The sequence below is a fragment of the Salmo salar genome, chromosome 05 (assembly GCF_965601325.2).
Source record: "Salmo salar chromosome 05, fSalSal1, whole genome shotgun sequence".
NCBI classification, from domain to species: Eukaryota; Metazoa; Chordata; class Actinopteri; order Salmoniformes; family Salmonidae; genus Salmo; species Salmo salar.
Genome location: NC_138295.1, coordinates 53,360,240 through 53,381,827, shown reverse-complemented (window position 1 = coordinate 53,381,827; position 21,588 = coordinate 53,360,240). Strand labels below are relative to the sequence as shown.

General features: G+C 40.7%; 1 protein-coding gene across 1 annotated transcript; it reads left to right on the top strand.

Moving 5' to 3' along the window:
- Positions 1-15,107: 15,107 nt before the first annotated feature.
- On the top strand, positions 15,108-21,211 carry LOC106605080 (uncharacterized). Its single transcript, XM_014200358.3, has 4 exons — positions 15,108-15,414; positions 15,964-17,084; positions 17,444-17,521; positions 20,326-21,211. Exons 2-4 carry the CDS (start codon positions 15,983-15,985, stop codon positions 20,415-20,417), a joined length of 1,272 nt encoding a protein of 423 aa, XP_014055833.1. The 5' UTR covers positions 15,108-15,414; positions 15,964-15,982; the 3' UTR covers positions 20,418-21,211.
- The last annotated feature ends 377 nt before the right edge of the window (positions 21,212-21,588 follow it).

The following is a 21,588-nucleotide window of genomic DNA, read 5'->3' as shown; positions in this document are numbered from 1 at the left end:
GCATTGCACCCTTATTTGAATTGGAAACAGAAATCTATGATATAGACATTGAATGTGTTTAAACAGTTCATCTCACCACACCAGCTAGATTTGCCAGGCAGCTGTTTTACACCAGCAAGCTCCACTCACATCAGTTATTTAATGCAGTAAAGTGAAAAATATACAGAGCTTCTGCCACTTTTAGGCTGAGGCATGGCTATTATTGTGCAACTAGCTCCTATAGTGGGTTTAGGCCAGGGTTTAAAAAATGTACTCTTCAGGAATCCAACCCGTTTGGGTCAAATCAAATGTATGAGGGTGCCCTCTACTGGCATGAGTCTATACTATGTTTCTGTTAGAATTAGTGACCTAATTATATGGTCATTTCTATGGTCATATCTAACAAAGGGATGGCATGTTGCCTTCTGTGACACTGTATTGCAGCGCCACAACAACCCAATTCCAAGAGTCCAATCAAACAAAATGAACATCACAAATCGCCTGAGGGAAGGTTGCTTTTTCAATTTGTACTTCGTTATAGACAAATTACTTTGAAGTTTGACTCCAAAATGAAGTTTGTCAGTATTGTCATCTGGGTGGGTGTTTTTGCTTTACAGATGTTTAGGCAGTTTAAATCCCTGATGCCCCCCTTGATCCCGAAGCAATGGGCCAGCATCCCACCCATCAACATAGACACGCAGCCAGTTCTGAGAAATATCTACGAACGCTGGACAATGACACAGTCCACCACCGGACAAAGATCTCACCATACCATCAGAGATGCTAATACACCCAGGTGTGGAGCCATGTTTGGAGAACCTCTTACCCGACTAACTGAGCTTGGGAGTGGGGAGAGAGCAGGATCGAGCGGACCTGTCTGGAGGAGGAAGGTTGGAGAAATCAATAGGAGGCCGAAAGATGTGTATTTTGGGCCTCTGTTCATACGCTTGGAGAGATCTTCTGTGTGTTGGGTGGCATAGGCCTGACCAGCTTCAGATGGCTTCTACAGGTAGAGTGATGTGAAGGGCACTGGGGGTATGAGGAAGTCTTTGAAAGGCCATAAGATGGCACAATACTTTGGTAGCAACCCACTGGGGACACATTGGTTCAATCAAAATTGTTTCTATGTCATTCCAATGAAATTATGTTGCACTAACATTGAATTGACACCTGAGTCCAGTGGAAAGGCAACAAGATGAATGAAAAACTGCACTTTATATATAGCTTTGTTTTCTACCAAGACTTAAGCAATGCGTTTTCTTCACTTCCTAAGATATTGGACGTGTCAGAGTTTGGTGGACAGGCGAAGCAGAATAGAGTTGAGTGGGAAGTCAAACCAGCATCAACCTCGATTGCTCCACAAAGAAGGGGAGGCACTCACCAACCTACTGATACAGTTGAAGTTGGAAGTTTACATACACCTTAGCAAAATACATTTCAACTCAGTTTTTCACAATTCCTGACATTTAATCCCAGTATAAATTCCCGGTTTTAGGTCAGTTAGGATCACCACTTTATTTTAAGAATGTGAAATGTCAGAATAATAGTAGAGAGAATTATTTATTTCAGCTTTTATTTATTTCATCACATTCCCAGTGGGTCAGAAGTTTACATACACTCAATTAGTATTTGGTAGCATTGCCTTTAAATTGTATAACTTGGGTCAAACGTTTCAGGTAGCCTTCCACAAGCTTCCCACGATAAATTGGGTGAATTTTGGCCCATTCCTCCTGACAGAGCTGGTGTAACTGAGTCAGGTTTGTAGGCTTCCTTGCTCACACACGCTTTTTCAGTTCTGCCCACAGATTTTCTATAGGATTGAGGTCAGGGCTTTGTGATGGCCACTCCAATACCTTGACTTTGTTGTCCTTAAGCCATTTTGTCACAACTTTGGAAGTATGCTTGGGGTCATTGTCCATTTGGAAGACCCATTTGCAACCAAGCTTTAACTTCCTTACTGATGTCTTGAGATGTTGCTTCAATATATCCACATAATTTTCCTGCCTCATGACGCCATCTATTTTGTGAAGTGCACCGGGTCCCACCTGCAGCAAAGCACCCCCACAACACAATGCTGCCACCCCCGTGCTTTATGGTTGGGATGGTGTTCTTCGGCTTGTAAGCCTCCCCATTTCTCCTCCAAACATAATGATGGTCATTATGGTCAAGCAGTTCTATTTTTGTTTCATCAAACCAGAGGACATTTCTCCAAAAAGTATTATCTTTGTCCCCATGTGCAGTTGCAAACCGTAGTCTGGCTTTTTTATGGTGGTTTTGGAGCAGTGGCTTCTTCCTTGCTGAGCTGCCTATCAGGTTATGTCGATATAGGACTCGTTTTACTGTGGATATAGGTACTTTTGTACCTGTTTCCTTCAGCATCTTCACAAGGTCCTTTGCTGTTGTTCTGAGATTGATTTGCACTTTTCGCACCAAAGTACGTTCATCTCTAGGAGACAGAACGCGTCTCCTTCCTGAGCGGTGTGACGGCTGCGTGTTCCCATGGTGTTTATACTTGCGTACTATTGTTTGTACAGATGAACGTGGTACCTTCAGGTGTTTGGAAATTGCTCCCAAGGATGAACCAGACTTGTGGAGGTCTACAATTTTTTTTCTGAGGTCTTGGCTGATTTCTTTAGTTTTTCTCATGACGTCAAGCAAAGAGGCACTATGTTTGAAATACATCCACAAATACACCTCCAATTGACTCAAATTATGTCAATTAGCTTATCAGAAGTTTCTAAAGCAATGACATCATTTTCTGGAATTTTTCAAGCTGTTTAAAGGCACAGTCAACTTAGGGTATGCAAACTTCTGACCCACTGGAATTGCGATACAGTGAATTATAAGTGAAATAATCTGTCTGTAAACAATTGTTGGAAAAGTAGATGTCCTAACCGACTTGTCAAAACTATAGTTTGTTAACAAGAAATTTGTGGAGTGGTTGAAAAACGAGTTTTAATGACTCCAACCTAAGTGTATGTAAACTTCCGACTTCAATTGTAATTGAAAACCCTGAGCTATTGGGGGTCAGAATTTCAAGACCTTTTATACTAAACAGTATTTTATCCAGATTACCAATATAAGATATTCAACTTTTGCTAATAAAATGTACTTTTTGTTTGCTCTAAAATGTGTGTTAAATTGTTTAGGTTTTAAATTACTTTAAAAAAATTATAGTTTGAGGCATTATGATTGGAATAGTATAAAGAAAACTTTCAATATAATAAAATAGAAATGGAAATTAATAAAATGATTGAACCATCTATTTCCATGTATAATCCTCAATTTATGTATTTATTTATTTGTGTATTTTATTTTCCATTTCAGAATTTATTTTCCAATTGATCGGTCTAGGCTAATTATTTATTTTTGTGTTGCATTTTCTATTTCTCTATTTAATTTCCACGTTTAATTATTTCTTGACTGAAATGTATTTATTTCAAGTGACACTGGGCATTCCATATCTCTGATGCTACACATATCAGTAGATCTCTGGTCAGATACTTTGCAAATTGCGCTGACTACTGGATGATAAACATGTCATATGAATAGATATCCGCCTGGTGGCCGACACACTGCAAAATGGCGGAAACGGATGTGGAGCTTGAATATGAGGGCGGTGGAAAAAAGGATGAGTGGACTTATGTCCAAAAGAATGGAAAGGGGAGGAAAGTTGTTGTGGTAAATGTGTCTAGTGCTTCAGAAACCCCATCGTATCTAGTAGGAATGTGTTTTGGGGGTTAACAAGATATCCCCAACTTAGTGGATCCGTGTGGACCCCAACTTAGTGATCCCGTGCGGCTCAGTTGGTAGAGCATGGCGCTTGCAACGCCAGGATTGTGGGTTTGATTCCCATGGGGGACGAGTGTGGGGAAAAACGACCAAAATGTACCCACCCACTACTGTAAGTTGCTTTGGATAAGAGTGTCTGCTAAATGGCTCGAATATAAAAAAATATCAAAACTGGTGAAGAAAGCAATGGGTAAAGTAAAATCACGAGAAGTGGGCTTGTTTTAATTTCTTGTGTATCTGTTGATCAGAAGAAACATCAGTTGGATCTCACTGGAACTGATGAATATGATGTGTCGTGCTTTGATCTTCGAAGCAGGGCACCTGCCATTTCTGGAGTGGCGGAAGAATTTGACTTTGCTCTATGGAATAAGATTCATGGAGTGGTCGATGCACGTACAATTAATTGCGAGGCGAATGGCAGCAAGGAGAAGAGTTTGTCTGTTCTTGTGTTTTTTTGATGAGTTTCTCCCTATCCAAGTGCAGCTGGGATAGACTCAGTCGGTATTAGATAGAACATCGTGGCCCTTCCCGCCTGTGGGGGAAACAACCTGTGGTCACCTAGGTTACCCCATTGGTTCACAGCAAAAACATGACCTCTTTCAAACGCAGTTTTCTGGTTGTCTGTTTGTTTTAGTCAATTACAAAACTATACTGATCAAAAATATAAACGCAACATGTAAAGTGTTGGTCCCATGTTTCATGAGCTGAAATAAAAGATCCCAGAAATGTTCCATACACACAAAAAGCTTATTTATCTCAAATTTTGTGCAAAATGTTGTTTACATTCCTGTTAGTGGGGAGAGTGGGTGCTGATGAGTATTTTGTTCTGTAATAAAGCTCTTTCGTGGGGGAAAAACTAATTATGATTGGCTGGGCCTGGCTCCCCAGTGTATGGACCTATGCCCTCCCAGGCTCACCCATGGCTGCTCCCCTGCCCGGCCTGGTTCCCAAGTGGGTGGACCTATGCCCTCCCAGGCTCACCCATGGCTGCTCCCCTGCCCGGCCTGATTCCCAAGTGGGTGGACCTATGCCCTCCCAGGCTCACCCATGGCTGCTCCCCTGCCCGGCCTGGTTCCCAAGTGGGTGGACCTATGCCCTCCCAGGCTCACCCATGGCTGCGCCCCTGCCCAGCCATGTGAAATCCATAGATTAGGTCCTAATGCATTTATTTAAATTGACTGATTTCCTTTTATGTAACTCAGTCAAATCTTTGAAATTGTTGTATGTTGCATTCATATTTTTGTTCAGTATACATTTAAGAAAAGTAGAACATGTAAAGATTACTTTGCTACATGCCTGCTCCCTAATGTTCTCACTACTTAGAAAAACATAATATTGTAGGTCAGGGATCGTCAACTAGATTCAGCCGCGGGCCGACTTTTTCTGGAGCGAACGTCGGGGGGGCCAGAACATAATTACAAATATGTTTGTAACTACCGCACGGCAAGCAGTACAGGCGCTCCAAGTCTAGGTCCAAAAGGCTTCTTAACAGCTTCTACTCCCAAGCCATAAGACTCCTGAACAGCTAATCAAATGGCTACCCAGCCTATTTGTATTGCCCCCACCCACTCTTTTACGCTGCTGCTACTCTCTGTTTATTATCTATGCATAGTCACTTTACTTATCTATTTTTTACTTAACACTTATTTTTCTTAAAACTGCATTTTTGGTTAAGGGCCTGTAAGTAAGCATTTCACTGTTGTATTCGACGCATGTGACAAATAAGATTTGATTTGAGACTGCAAATTGACCACAAGAACATAATAATTTAGAAAGGCTTAAAATGAGGGTGTGTTTCGTGTAGGCTTACCCTGGCGTGATGTTTTCATAACCATGCAAATCTCTCTTGGACAAGGTGACTTTTATCAATATTTTCAGCTTTCTTTACTCTCAGACTCTAAAATGCTAATTAGCATCAAAGTACACATCATGCAAAACTACAAATCCCTGCAAGCTCCTGCAAGTCTAACTGACACCTTTGCTAACAGGTATTGTGTTAATTTATAACTTGCACAAGACAGTTCACAGAATTGTCAATTTTTAAAGAAATTTCTCCAATTTATTCATTACTACACTTAGTTTATCCAGAGATTCTTACCGTTGCCTTGATTTGGCAGTCTCGTCCAGATCATCATGGCATTTGTAGATTATGGTAGCCACATTAGAAGCTAATTAGCATTTCATTTTTGGGGGGTAAATACAGGCGAATATATTGATAAAAGTAACCTTATCCTAGAGAGATTTACACGGTTAACAAAACGTCACGCCATGGTAAGCCTACAGGAAACACAGCCCTTAATTTAAGTGTTTATAAAATCCCCTATGGGAAAAATGAATGGTGGAAAAACAATTGAAACCATTTCCCTGTTTGACCACTAGGTTTTATGGGTATTATGACTCATACTGTGGACTTCACCTCATTAGCACAAAGACAGTACAGTATGAAGATAGGCTAAAACTGCTTCTCCAATAGAAATCCCTGATCACACTTGTAGGCGACATCATGGCGATGTTGGCTAGCTAAACTCATGCATACACTACCGGTCAAAAGTTTTCGAACACCTACTCATTCAAGGGTTTTTCTTTATTTTTACTATTTTCTACATTGTAGAATAATAGTGAAGACATCAAAACTACGAAGTAACACATATGGAATCATGTAGTAACCAAAAAAGTGTTAAACAAATCCAAATATATTTTATATTAGAGTTTCTTCAAATAGCCACCCTTTGCCTTGATGACGGCTTTGCACAATTTTGGCATTCTCTCAACCATCTTCACCTGGAATGCTTTTCCAACAGTCTTGAAAGAGTTCCCACATATGCTGAGCACTTGTTGGCTGCTTTTCCTTCACTCTGCGGTTCAACTCATCCCAAACCATCTCAATTTGATTGAGATCGGGTGATTGTGGAGGCCAGGTCACCTGATGCAGCACTCCAATCTCCCCTTATTGGTAAAATAGCCCTTACACAGCCTGGAGGTGTGTTGGGTCATTGTCCTGTTGAAAAACAAATGATAGACCCAAACCAGATGGGATGGTGTATCACTGCAGAATGCTGCGGTAGCCATTCTGGTTAAGTGTGCCTTGAATTCTAAATAAATCACAGACAGTGTCACCACAAAGCACCCCCACACCATAACACCACCTCCTCCATGCTTTTTACGGTGGGAAATACACATGCAGAGATCATACGTTCACCCACACCACGACTCACAAATACACGGCGGTTGGAACCAAAAATCTCCAATTTGGACTCCAGACCAAAGGACACATTTTCACCGGTCTAATGTCCATTGTTCGTGTTTCTTGGCCCACGCAAGTCTCTTCTTCTTATTGGTGTCCTTTACTAGCGGTTTCTTTGCAGCAATTCGACCATGAAGGCCTGATTCACACAGTCTCCTCTGAAGATTTGATGTTGAGATGTGTCTGTTACTTGAACTCTGTGAAGCATTTATTTGGGCTGCAATTTCTGAGGCTGGTAACTCTAATGAACTTGTCTTCTGCAGCAGAGGTAACTCTGGGTCTTCTATTCCTGTGGCAGTCCTCATGAGACCCAGTTTCATCATAGCGCTTGGTGGTTTTTGCGACTGCACTTGAAGAAACTTTCAAAGTTCTTGACATTTTCCGTATTGACTGACCTTCATGTCTTAAAGTAATGATGGACTGTCGTTTCTCTTTGCTTATTTGAGTTGTTTTTGCCGTAATATGGACTTGGTCTTTTACCAAATAAGGTTATCTTCTGTATACCTTGTCACAACACAAGTGATTGGCTCAAACGCATTAAGAAGGAAAGAAATTACACAAAATAACTTTTAAGAAGGCACACCTGTTTATTTAAATGCATTCCAGGTGACTACGTCATGAAGCTGGTTGAGAGAATGCCAAGAGTGTGCAATGCTGTCATCAAAGGCTATTTGGTGGCTATTTAAAGAATCTCAAATGTAAAATATATTTTGAATTGTTTAACACTTTTTTGGTTACTACATGATTCCATATGTGTTATTTCATATTTTTGATGTCTTCACTATTATTTTACAATGTAGAAAATAGTCAAAATAAAGAAAAACCTTTGAATGAGTAGGTGTTCAAAACCTTTTGACCGGTATTGTAGATACACATCATCAGGTTTAACGGTCGTCTGGCACCGAACTGCGCATGTGCAGGCCGTCAAATCAAACGCACTCCTTCGATATAAAGTCGTTTTTGCCAAAAATGACAACGTGTTAGTTTTCCACTTTCACGAGGTTGGAGTAATAACATGTCCAACTACTACAGACGTTGGCTCGAATCTAGTTTATGCCATTACATTTCAAGAAAATTAACAATTAAGAAGAATGTTCCACTTCTCTCATTAACTTCTTAAACCCCAAACCCCGGCCTGGTCTGTTTGGTCTGTTCTGGGGCGTTCCCGGAAGTTTCGCGATGTTGCACCTCTGGGTTTAGAAACTCTGTGATAGGCATCATGGCATTTAGCGTTTAAACTTCCGGTTTTCGGATTTTGCCTTCAAAATAAAAGTCCACGGTAAAACGCTATGTGTATGATTCGAAATCAATATTTTTTGCAGCTTTGCATAGTGCATAATGTTAAAATTATAATTACATGGGGAAAAACTAAAGAGAATTACTACTTTATATAAGATAAAGAAAACTATAAGGTGGAGCACATTGAGAAATGGTTGGAGCTTAAGTAAATTAATATCAAGAACATAATAATACCCTACTTGTAAAAGAAATCAACAATTACAATTTTAAAAATATATAATTATTTGGATAGTAGGATTCTAGTTCATTTACTGGTACTATTGTTGAAGAATGCAATTTTGTTTAAGAAAAGTAACTGTATTTCTTTTGTATTGAAAAAACAAATTGCACTGTACAGAACAAACTATTGATTGGTCCAGTCTACTTACTAACCAGAGTCCCTAGAATACAAATCAGATGAGTTTGAACTGTGGTCAGCTTAAAATGGTGTGCCTGGACACTATATGGTACATATATAGTACTGTACAGGAAAAACTATTATTTGTGCCTTATGTAAAAGTGGGGTCAGCAGTACTCAGTAGGGTCTGTAGAATCTATATATGGTGTTATTTCATGAGGCTCTAAAAAATACAGAGTGTTGCTGGACTTTTACTCCACCCATTCCAGTGACCACAATGTGAATCACTATATATGGAATACATATTGGCTTTTGGAGCAAAAACTATTCTAGGTGCCACAGTAAAAGTACTGTAAGAAATAATCAGTAGGCTCTGTAGAAAATATATATGGAGTAATTTCATGGGGCACTGAATAATACGAAGTGTTGCTGGACTTTTCCTCTACCCATTCCATTGACCACAATGCGAATCACTGTATATGGAATACATATTGGCTTATAGAGCAAAAACTGTTCTAGGTGCCGCAGTAAAAGTACTGTAGGGAATACTCAGTAGGGTCAATCGAATCTATAGGGTGTCATTTCATGGGCTCTAAATAATATGGATTGTTGCTGGACTTTTATTGTGGTCAAACAGCTTAAACTGTGTTACCTGGACACTGTACGGTACAAATATAGCACTGTACAATGATTGATTGTGTGTCCATAAAACCAGGGTCCAGTCTACACACTACAGTCCCTAAAATACAAAACAGGTGAGTTTGAACAAAAAGCCAGGTCATAGGAAGCTTTATGTTGACATTTGAACAGTGAGACACATATCAGCACCATGGACAGCTACCATTTTAGCACGTTATGTTGTCACTGTCAGGCAAATATGTGGCCCAAAAGCATATTAATGTGATTTCATATTTTAGTCATTGCTAGACCACACACTGGTAAAGATAAAACGTTATTACCTGTCTCAAATAAACTTGGGTGGAAAATACTCAGTTGGGGTTCTACTAACCAACTATGTTCCGTTTTCAGGGGACTGTGTTGAACAGCCTGCTGGTTATTACTCTGTCTTTCTTCTAATGCCTACTTTGAGTCCTGCATGTTAAATGAATTCCAAAAACAATAAATTAATAGACTTTTTTTGTGTTCTGAATATCAGTTGGAAAAACAAAACCCTTAACACTTTTTGTTGTTGCTTACCCTAGCGTGAAATAAAACGCCATTCCATACATGACTTTCATGCACTCTTGCCTTGCGCTAATGGTAGTGCCAAATACTGATTATTGGCAGGTGATTTGTTAAGAAGCCAACTGCTTCAAAGACTGCAACAATGATGGGCTGTCATACCTGTATGACTGTGACACATGTATACGTTCTATTGCTCATGACAACAAGGTGAGATTAAACAAAATAGTACAAACAGAGAATGTAAATGAGGCTCAGGTTCAAAACATATTGCCTGTGGAGAGTTTAAATGAGGGAATGTCAACTATTCAGAGGAGACCCTCAGACTGCCAACTAAATACTGTATGCAAAGTGTACAGACTTTTGAGGATAAAGAACTTGCTTCTGATTTTCATCCGGATGTAGCCAATAGTTCGTATGAGGAAGTGTCAGTGGTGCAGCTCAATCAAATCTCAGACACCCCAGATATTGGGAATGAATAGTACCACTTAGAGACAGAGGGTGGGTTGCACCAACATGGTTTAAATGAATCTAGGATTAGAGCTAATCTAGGTTTTGTAAATCTAGGTTTAAAATTAATCAGAGATGTGTTTGCACCAATTAATTTTAAATCTGGATCAGTAAATCTATGATTAATGGTGGGTTGCACCAACATGGATTAACTCTTAAACTGGGTTAAATCAAGGTTTATCTATTAATCTTGTTGCACCAAATGGCAGCATATCTACTGAGGAGAGACCAAAACGATAGAGTTCCTCAGAGAATAATTAGAGGCAGGTTGAATCCTGTTGAGTTTTATGATAATTAACTCATTAGTAGTAGGATATTTACGTGCCCATTTTGTACAACAACTGAATGGGGGTTTATGATATGCCCAGCCTTGATACGAGTGATGATGTTATGCAACATGCTGTAACGGGCCTGATAACAGTAACATTGTAGTGAAGTTGCATTAACTTTAGTTATAACGTGCATTATTATAGGCATTGATCTTTACAAGTTATTTATGCTTACTAAATAAATATTGGTGGGTCGAGTTGTCCGTCGTCTTCATAGGGGTTATGAAGAGGGGCAAACTGCTGGGGATGAGTCTCGGATATCTTTTGGGTGATAGTATCAATTCACTTGGACGGAGGCCCCCCTCCGGTTCCGGGCTGCTGCATCCTTTTTGGCTTTCACTTTTAAGTTTTTTTTCCCAGCACGCTTTGTGTCCCTCTTCTCTTTAATCCGTGTCGATCCATTAAATCTGTCGCATAAAATGGCCCAGGCGTCATATTTCTTTTTGACAGTCGTGTTGTCTGTCTTTTTATCCTCCAGTAACAGTTATGTTAATAAATTCCTCTATCAGCTCCGACAATAGTTTTTTTCATAAGCGGAGAAATGTGAACTTTTTTTGAAGGGCCATGATCAGGTGGCTAACGGACAAAAATAAATGAATAAATAACGTTAAGTAATGACAATAATAAATAATATTTTATGCATTGTCTAGTCCTGGCAAATAACGGATTTTATTTCAAATCAGCCAACCCATGAGAACATTTCACGATGGAGTTGCAGTAGTTCTAACCTTACATTGTTATTGTTTTATCAAGGAACAGCAACTGTGTGGCCTCATTTGTCAGCTACTCCGTTTCAACTCACGAAATACCTCTTATATTGGTGCAACATGTCACTAATCATAGTTTAAAACCGTTCATCATAGATTTACTGATCCAGATTTAAAATTAAGAAAATTGTCAAACTCTTCAGTCAAACGTAACACTACCTCATGTGTACGGTGTGAAGCATGCTTGCTTATTGAACTCTCTGCAGTACTTCAATACTACAGACAATATTTCTGTTGATATAATGCATTACATTTTAGAAGGAGGTGCACCACTTGAGGTAAAACTTGTGTTACAGTATATACAAGTCAACTTTGTGACTGCTAAAAATGTGTAAGGTAGAGTTCATTCATTTAAATATGGCTACACAGAGAGGAGGAATCATCCACCTGCACTCAAATTGGATGATGGGAGCAATGATTTGGGTCTAAATGCTATTCAGTCTTGGTGTCTTCTCCGTAAGGACAGGACAGCGGAGTCAATCACCACCTTCCGTAGACACCTGAAACCCCACCTCTTTAAGGAATACCTGGGATAGGATAAGGTAATCCTTCTAACCCCCCCCCCCCCCCCAAAAAAGATATAGATGTACTATTGCAAAGTGGTTGTTCCACTGGATATAATAAGTGAATGCACCAATTTGTAAGTCGCTCTGGATAGAGCGTCTGCTAAATGACGTAAATGTAAATGTAATTTGATATTTGGTGATCTGGTACAGAAAGATGATAAATACTGGCAGCTGCTTCTGTTACTACTACAAATTGTAAATATTGTGTTTTCTCCTATACTAACAGAGGGCATGACTATCTATCTGAAGCACTTAATTGCGGAACATCATAGGCTTTTCAAGTATTTGTTTCCTGATAGAAATCTGTTACCGAAACACCACCTCATGATACATTATTTGCTCATGTCATATGGAGCAAGGGGATTTTTTTGACTACATTGCCCCCTACTGTCACTTGATAACAGTTTAAGCCAGGGCTGATACTTATGGTTAGGTTGTGAGAAACATATTTGTTTTTAATGTAAATGTCAGCATTTTCCAACAAACCTATTGATTTTCTCATGTCATATGGAGCAGATGATTCTTTTGACTACATTCTACTGTCACTTTATGACAATTTAAGCCAGGGCTGAGACTTATGGTTTGGTCATAATAAACATATTTGAATGTTGAAACAGCTTTGCTTGAGTTTATTGTGAAATTCCAAGTGCTTTTTCAAAATATAATTTCCATTTACTTGGGGGAAGAGTAAATACATTAACACTGAATAGAATAAACACATTTTTATTCTAATAGGAGTCATTGTAGATCAACACTAGTGAGTGTCATTATAACACTCAAAGTGTTGATTACCTCTTAGTGTTAAATGTTTATCAACACCGGCCAGTGTAGTAGAGTGTTAACTTTTTACACTCCTCAGTGTTAAATCAACACTAGAAATGTAACACTATGATCAGTGTACTTTGTACTCTGTGTATAGTGGGACCATATGTACTCGCTGACAGTGTTAAATTTAACACTTAAAGTGTTGATTTAACACTTTCAAATTTACTGTGTATAACGCATGTTAAAACTAATGTTAATGCTACTTCACTACAATCTTACCGTTATCAGGCCCGTTACAGCATATTGCATAAAATCATCATTCATACCAAGTCTGGGCATATCATGAACTCCAATTCAATTGTTGTACAAAATGGGCATGTAAATAGCCTACTAATAATGAGTTAATTATCATAAAACTCAACAGGATTAAACCTGTCTCTAATTATTCTCTGAGGAACTCTCCACAGTAGATATGCTGCCATTTTATCAGGTTAAACCACCTCAAGTGGCTGTTTAGAATTAATCTCCAATCTAAGTTGATATATTATTTTGTATTTATTGAGCAACAGGCTTAAAATTGATCTAGGTTTAAAGTGAAAACTAAACTTAGATTAGAGGAAGGATTTAATTTAACTAGGTTTAATTTAAAACTAGCTTTAACATTTGGTGCAACAAGATTAATAGATCAACCTTGATTTAACCCAGTTTAAGAGTTAATACATATTTGTGCAACCCACCCAGAAAGTTGTGGTAAAGGTTTATCAGAAGAGGAAATATAAAGCTCTATGACAAAATGCAATTAGATGAGCAGCATGTAACTGGAGAGGTTGACGTCGAAATAAGAGGATACACTGAAAGGCAAATTTCGGATTCGGGCATACCACTCCAAATTCAGGCATACCACTCCAAATTCAGGCATACCATTCCAAATAATGGTGTGTTACACTGACTCGTGAAGAATGGGAGAGGGTTCTTTCGGAGAGAAGCGGTAGGTATTTCAAAACGTTCTCATGGGTAGGCCTATTTGCAGGAAAGATTAAAGAGTAGAATCCTTACTGTGTAGTACATTTTCAACATCATACATTTTCAGACATATATATATATATACTTTTTTTTTTTATAGCTCCATAGAGGGAGAAACTTGCATTGTAATTTCATAACACTGCCGCATATAAGGTGCACAAGGAATTAACAGCCAATGCCAACCTCTGCTGTTTGGCTGCTCAGAACAGAAGTGCAACAAGTAGACTATTGACGCCAAACATTGAACTAATACTTTATTTTGAGATACAGCCCATAGTTAGTTGTTGTAGGCTACTTTGCAGATACGTTTTAATCATGCAATTGGAGAGAATGCAATTGGAGAGAATGCCATAACATCTGAACAATGCACAAATAACTTTTGGGATTCTGGTGAAATCAAGTCACTACAATTACTGAAAGAAAAACGTAAAAATGAAACACCGGCACAAATAATCGTTTTTCCAGTACAGTGCTATATTTGTACCGTATAGTGTTCAGGCAACCCATTTTAAAAGGTTTGACCACAGTAAAAGTCCAGCAACACTGCATATTATTCAGTACCCCATGAAATGATACAACATATAGATTGTACAGACCCTACTGAGTACTCCCCACTCCCCTTTTACATCAGCACAAATTATACTTTTTTCTCTATGAGCCCTTATGTAATGCATATACAGTGATTTGCATTTTGGCCAATGTATTGGCCGTAGTAAAAGTCCAGTATTATTCAGAGCCCCATGAAATGACACCACATATGGATTCTACAGACCCTACTGAGTATTCCCTACAATATTTTTTATTGTGACACCTAGAAATAGATTTTGCTCTGGTTTTCTGTTCTACTTGATAACCAATTGCACCCACCTGTTGTGCCAGGTCTAAATCGGTCCCTGACAATGAAAACAGGCAGTGGAGCTAGCTTCGAGGTCCAGAGTTGAGTTTGAGGGCGGAGTGATTCTTATTGTGGGCAATGGAATGGGTGGAGTAAAAGGCCAGCAACACTCTGTATTATTCAGAGCCCCATGAAAAGACACCATATATAGCCTACATTCCACGGACCCTGCTGAGTATTCCCTACAATATATTTTACTGTGGCACCTAGAATAGTTTGTTTTACACGCCAATAATATTCCATATACAGTGATTTGCATTGGGCGTATTTATTTGGCCTTGGAACATGTTTTAAAACACACATGTATTGCAAATGTCACTTAAATATGAACAAATATGAATATTGTTCATGTTTAGGCAATTATTAGTTTATTGACATTTTCTACTATTACGTGGGGGACTTTTATTTTGAACATTTCAGATCGTCACGTCTTCCCTCTGGGTGGGTGTTATAGAATTTGGATTTACCTGTAGCCGCAGGTAACAACCTACACGGGCAGACGAAGGAACAGAACACTGTGGAATTTACCAAAAGAAGCTTCAGTGGATAGGGTTGGTAGCTAGCTTTTTGTCTTGAAATCGGCTGACTTTGTGGTGAAGAAAACAGGTGGAGAGTTGAGAAACCGATACACACAAACTCGACCCAAAGAAAGAACGTTTTCTTTACGGACTTCCGTAATTTTATCGGCGTCAAGAGTTGCCAAAAGTAACCCAAGCGATTTATGCGGTAAGTTAACTTCTCAAATGTTCACCATATGAAGAAGCTTATCCTAATTTCGAACAAGCTTAACTCTAGCCCGACATAAAGTGACCTTATAGATGACATGTTTGTTTTTTGAAAAGTCATATTTAACAAACATCCCAATTTCTTTATTACCCTACAAAGATAGCATACCTGGGTAGCATACTCGATCAAAACAGACCGAATACACGCACGGAAAATGTATCCAAAACAAAGTCGTTGTGACAATTCCACAGGTCAAATTGATACGCGATTTTGATTGACTTGAAATATATCAGAATTTGACTTTTTCCTATGGCATTCTCTCCAATTGCATGATTAAAACATGTATCTGCAAAGTAGCCTACAACAACTAACTATGGGCTGTATCTCAAAATAAAGTATTAGTTCAATGTTTGGCGTCAATAGTCTACTTGTTGCAACAGGAAATGATTCATGTGACTGGCAAAAGAGATTAGTAGTAAGCGTAATAATTACTGTGTTTAGATATAACTATCAAGTGTTTATATTCCATTGTTCCCATCCTATTGAAAGGTCCCGGGTGCTTTGAGCCATGCCTGGCCACAGCACAGGGGCTCCTCAGAAGTCCCGCCACGACAAACAGCACAGGGGACACAGCACCAGGGCCGACGGCTACAAGCAGGGCCGCACCATCTCTAGAGACAGCACCGCCAGCCAAGAGTCCTACAAGGACCCCCATGCCGACCACAACACACGGGAACAGTATAATGGTGACCACACCCGTCACTCTGAGGGCCAGCAAGGCCGCAGAGGAACCCCCCCAACACGACATGTCAGCGTGCGGGGGTCAGAGACACTGGGGTTCATCCCTGGCTCAGTGGACTCACCCCAGAGCACAAATGCATGTGGCTCCTGTGCCTCTATGGGCTGGAGTGGCTGCAAGGCTCTCCTCTGCTGTGTCCTCACCTGTGGCTTCTGTGGCAGCCGGGATCTCTGTCTGCCTGTCAACAACGAGAGCTCCACGGACCACCCCGGCAAGGCTGACCCTGAGCAGCCCAACCCCCCCAACGGCGTGTCCGTGTCCAACCCCACCTGCGGCATCCCTCTGGAGACCAGCATCAAGCCTTCCAAGCAGCCCTCCAATCTGCCTCCCAGTGACAGCTTCCGCTACAAGGACGTCCGCATCGGGGGCCAGACGGTGGTCTATCCCACCTCGTCGTCGGGCCCCAAGCGGACGCGTACGGGCGGCAAGGGCGACAGCCAGCGTCCTGTCAGCAACACCAGCACCATCTACTCCCGGGAGGACCTGGATCTGGACGACCTGAGCGACAGCGGCACGGACATTGACTCGCTCATCACTAAGAAACTTCTAGAGCTCTACGCGCTGCACCAGATCGACCAACTGGCCAAGTGCACATCGGACTCGTCGTTCTCAAGGAAGACCAATGAGATCAGCGAGCTGATCTGCAGCATTGCTCAGGACTACAACCTGGAGCAGCGGGAGGCAGAGTGCAGGCTGGTGCACGGCGTCATCCGCATCAGCACGCGTAAAGGCAAGAAGAACAAAAACTCCAACTCCCAGGCCCAGGAGCCAGTGCACCAGCAGCCGCGCGCAAACTGGACCAACGACCGAGGGACCCTCCTTCCTGACAGTGGCAATGAAACAATGACGTACACCTTTAACAGCAGTGAGAGTAAGAGGGTTACTACATTCAAAATAACTAGTGCATTTCAGGTATTGAGAGTTTTGAGAGAATAAGGGTGACAAAGTTTTGTCTTTCAATTTAAGTTAAATCCAACAATGAATTCTTTGAATTACAACAATGAATTACTTTCCCATTTAACCACCCACTTTCCCCTATTCTTACTTCACATGTTTATGTTGCATACCAAAACTATAATCATAGTCATAGTCTCCATAGATGACTCTGCTGAAATGCTTTTGGTGCGCTAGTGTTTGTTGTCTCATCTCTTCGGTATCATTGAGTCTCCCTTTTCTATTCATTCATGTACATCTATGTTTGAGTAACGCTACATTGTATTTTTACCACAGTGGAGCCTGAGGTGAAAGTGTCGGAGCTGACACGGTCGGACGAACTAGCCAGGAAGATGAGGCACTACAGTGGAATAAGTAAGTACTTCTGGATATGAATTCACAACGTCTCACAGTAGGAGTGCTGATACAGGATCAGTTTCGTGTTTTTATATCATAATGAATGAGATTTCTAGGACATGGGGTACCTGATCCTAGATCAGCACTCCTCTGAGATGCTTTTAGAAAACGTGCCCTAGCCTAGCTAGTCTAGGCCAAACCTGCTCGTACAGTTACATTGTTTGCCACTTATTTTACAGTATTTAGACTACTACTATATCAAGACCCTGTACTTCCCTATACCATAGATGGTTTACTGTATAAGATACAGTGCATTCGGAAAGTATTAAGACCCCTTCCCCTTTTCCACATTTTGTTACGTTACAGCATTATTCTAAGATTGATTAAATACAATGTTTTTCCTCATCAATCTACTACCCCATAATGACAAAGCAGAAACACATTTTTAGAAATGTTTTAAAACAAAAAAACATACCTTATTTACACAAGTATTCCAACCGTTTGCTATTTGACTCTAAATTGAGCTCAGGTGCATCATGTTTCCATTGATCATTCCTGAGATGTTTCAACAACTTGATTGGAGTTCACCTGTGGACATGACTTGGAAAGGCACACACCTCTATATAAGGTCCCACAGTTGAAATGTGCATGTCAGAGCAAAAACAAAGCCATGAGTTGTAAGGACTCTTCCTAGAGCTTGCCGTCTGGCCAAACTGAGCAATCGGGAGAAGGGCCTTGGTCAGGAAGGTGACCAAGAACCCGATGGTCACTCTGACAGAGCTCCAGAAGGACAACCATCTCTGCAATACTCCACCTATCAGGCCTTTATGATAAGAATGGCCAGTCGGAAGCCACTCCTGAGTAAAAGGCACATGACAGTCAGCTTGGCGTTTGCCAAAAGGCACCTAAAGGATTCTGACCATGAGAAACAAGATTCTCTGGTCTGATGAAACCTAGAATGAACACTTTGGCCTGAATGCCAAGAGTCTCATCTGGAGGAAACCTGGCATCATCCCTACGGTGAAGCATGGTGGTGGCAGCATCATGCTGTGGGGATGTTTTTCAGCGGCAGGGACTGGGAGACTAGACAGGATCCAGGGAAAGATGAATGGAGCAAAGTACAGAGAGATCCTTGATGAAAACCTGCTCCAGAGCACTCAGGACCTCAGACTGGGGCAACGGTTCACCTTCCAACAGGATAACAACCCTAAGCACACAGCCAAGACAACGCAGGAGTGGCTTCGGGACAAGTCTCTGAATATCCTTGAGTGGTTCAGCCAGAGCCCAGACTTGAACCCGATCTAACATCTCTGGAGACCTGAAAATAGCTGTGCAGCTACGCTCACCATCCAACCTGACAGAGCTTGAGAGGATCTACCGAGAAGAATGACACATCTGTATTTTGATATTTTTTCCCAACCTTGCAGCGTCATACCCTAGAAGACTTGAGACTGTAATTTCTGCCAAAGGTGCTTCAACACAGAACTGAGTAAAGGGTCTGAATACTTATTGTAAATGTGATATTTCTGTTTATGAATTAGCAAATATTTCTAAAAACCTATTTGTTTCATCATTATGGAGTACTGTGTGTAGATTGAGGGGAGGAAATAGTTTTTTTTAATCAGTTTTAGAATAACGTGACAAAGTGGAAAAATTCAAGGGATCTGAGTACTTTCCGAATGCACTGAATATCTTGAATCTGAGCCAGCATCTATTTACAATATGGTGGGTTCTGTAGCATTTCAGTGTAATTGTTCTAAGCTGGAAATACTCTCCCATATCTGATCCAATACATGTTTTCAGAACAATAACACATTGTTTCCTTGTTGTGGTTCATGGAATGGTTATCTTTACCTGTCCTGGGCAGTGTTCATTTAGGCACCAAACTGAAGAAAATGGACTGGAACAGGGAAGGACTAGCTAGACTTATTAGAAACGCTCATTTTCCATTGCGAAAGGTTTTAAAACGTTTCCAGCTGCGTGCCCTAATGAACACAACCCTGGGTTCTATGCGGCAGGCAGCAGAGGTTGTAGGCCTAACCTCTGGGCTGACTGTTCCGGTAAGTCATGGTAGCTGAGGGGCTCTATGGTCAACGCAGCTGTAGTGCCCAGTGCAGCTGCAGGTGTTTTCTTACCTCTCTGATTACCAGTGGCATACCGTGCTTTTGATGTGACTCCTGGAGAATAAAAGCCTTCGCATTCCTCCTTTTTCCGTATGCTGTTTTCTCTTGGCTATTATACCACCTCCCCCTGTCTGCCACCCTATACACCCCTTGCATCCCATCTCAGTTTCCCCCATTCGCTCAGGGTAGGTGGTGTATGTCGTCCCCTCAGGCAGCGTATCGGGTGACATTAAATTCCTGCCACATAATGGTCGACGGTTTGTTATGGAATTTGGGGAGTAACCCTGATTACAGCTTTATTTTGTTATACAGTGGAGAGAATGGAAGGTGAGGGGGGAGTCTTGTTACACTGCCTTTAAATGGAGGGGCATTGTGGTGTTTTCACACCACATGCATCTGTGGGAGTGTGCCAGGATATCAGCTGTCAGAATGTCATTTTCTATTTTTTTTATTTGATGAAGGGCCAGTTTACTGGACACAGATTTTAAAGCTAGTCCTGGAAATAAAAATGCTCAATGGAGAATATGTAGCTTTTCGATCCAGGACTAGGCTTAATCAGTGTACAGGAAACCGGTCCCATAAGGTATCGTGTGGTTCAGTAACCATTAAAGTGGTAACTTTAAATATTGCTGTAACTTGTAGTCTCTGTTCATTCCAATACTGGCTGGTAAATATCTCTCTCTATTCCGGCCCTCCTAGCTGACTCCTCCAGCTCAGCTACAGCCTACTCTCACTACCAGCATGACACAGAGACTGACTCGTCAGGGGCCCCACTTCTGCACGTCCTCTGAACGTCATGACAAGGTCAACGCAACGTCCAGGGCACAACATTCTCAAGGGCCTCAACCGAACTGGGGCCGGCTGTTGTGTGATTTAAATGTTTGTTGATCAGCCTATTGTTCCTCCAACACTGTCATGCTTCCCTGGAACTGTAGTAGAAGGCCATCTATAGAGACAGAGAGTATCTTAAGTGTGGGACTATTGAAGCCTTTTCACTCTGGTGTGGAATCAGCATGTCCTTCCAAACCATGGAACTGTGAGTGAGGCCTGCTTGAAAGGGGGAAGGGAGAGATGGTGGCACCACTCTACTGGTGCACAATTGGTACATATCTGAAAAACAAGGGGATTTATTTATTTTTTAACAGGGGAAAACTATGGACTTTTTTTGTATTTGCATGCTATGTTGTAAGTTGTTTTTATACCAGTTATGTTGTTGCCTTGCCACTCCAAGCAGAGACACTAAAATCACTCCATGCCATTTTATCTCCGCTCTCAGTAAAGTGACTGACCCTAATGCATAACCGTCCCTGTTTAAGTGTGCATGTGACAGTGCGTTAGGGCAAATTGACACCCTACCATTTGGACCCAGTAGCAGGTTTAGCTTCATACTTTACTTTCAGTGTCAAAGGAGTTACTTTGTACAAAACTTTTTTTTCACAAGTTAATGTTGCTTCTTGGTTTGTGTAAACATCTCTTTTGAAAATGTAAATGAGCATTTGGTCACTTAAAAAAAAAAAAGTCAATCTATAGGTACATTTTTATAAAAATAAAAAAAGGAATGAATCCCCTTGCCTGTTTATGCCAACTTTCTACTGTTTAATTCAACTGTTTAATTCAACTGTTTATCTAATATATGATAATATAGTTAGCTTAAATCTAATAGAGTATGCTTATTGTTTCGGTATGCACATTGGATTGCATCCTAACTTGAGATCGAGTTCCATTGACACCAATGCTTGACTTGAGTTAAACACAGATCTCAAGGATGGATTCAGGCCATTGAGTCTTGAAAATTGCTCTGTGCTGCTCATGTTTATGCACAGATGTGTATTATTGAGGAAAACTTGGGATTTTGTGTTTTTGCTGTTGGGTTAGTTATGCAGCAGAATGGGCAAAAAGAGCTAAGTGTAGGCTTTACATTTTTAAGAGGCCTGTACCGGTTATTTATTATCAAGCTTCCAA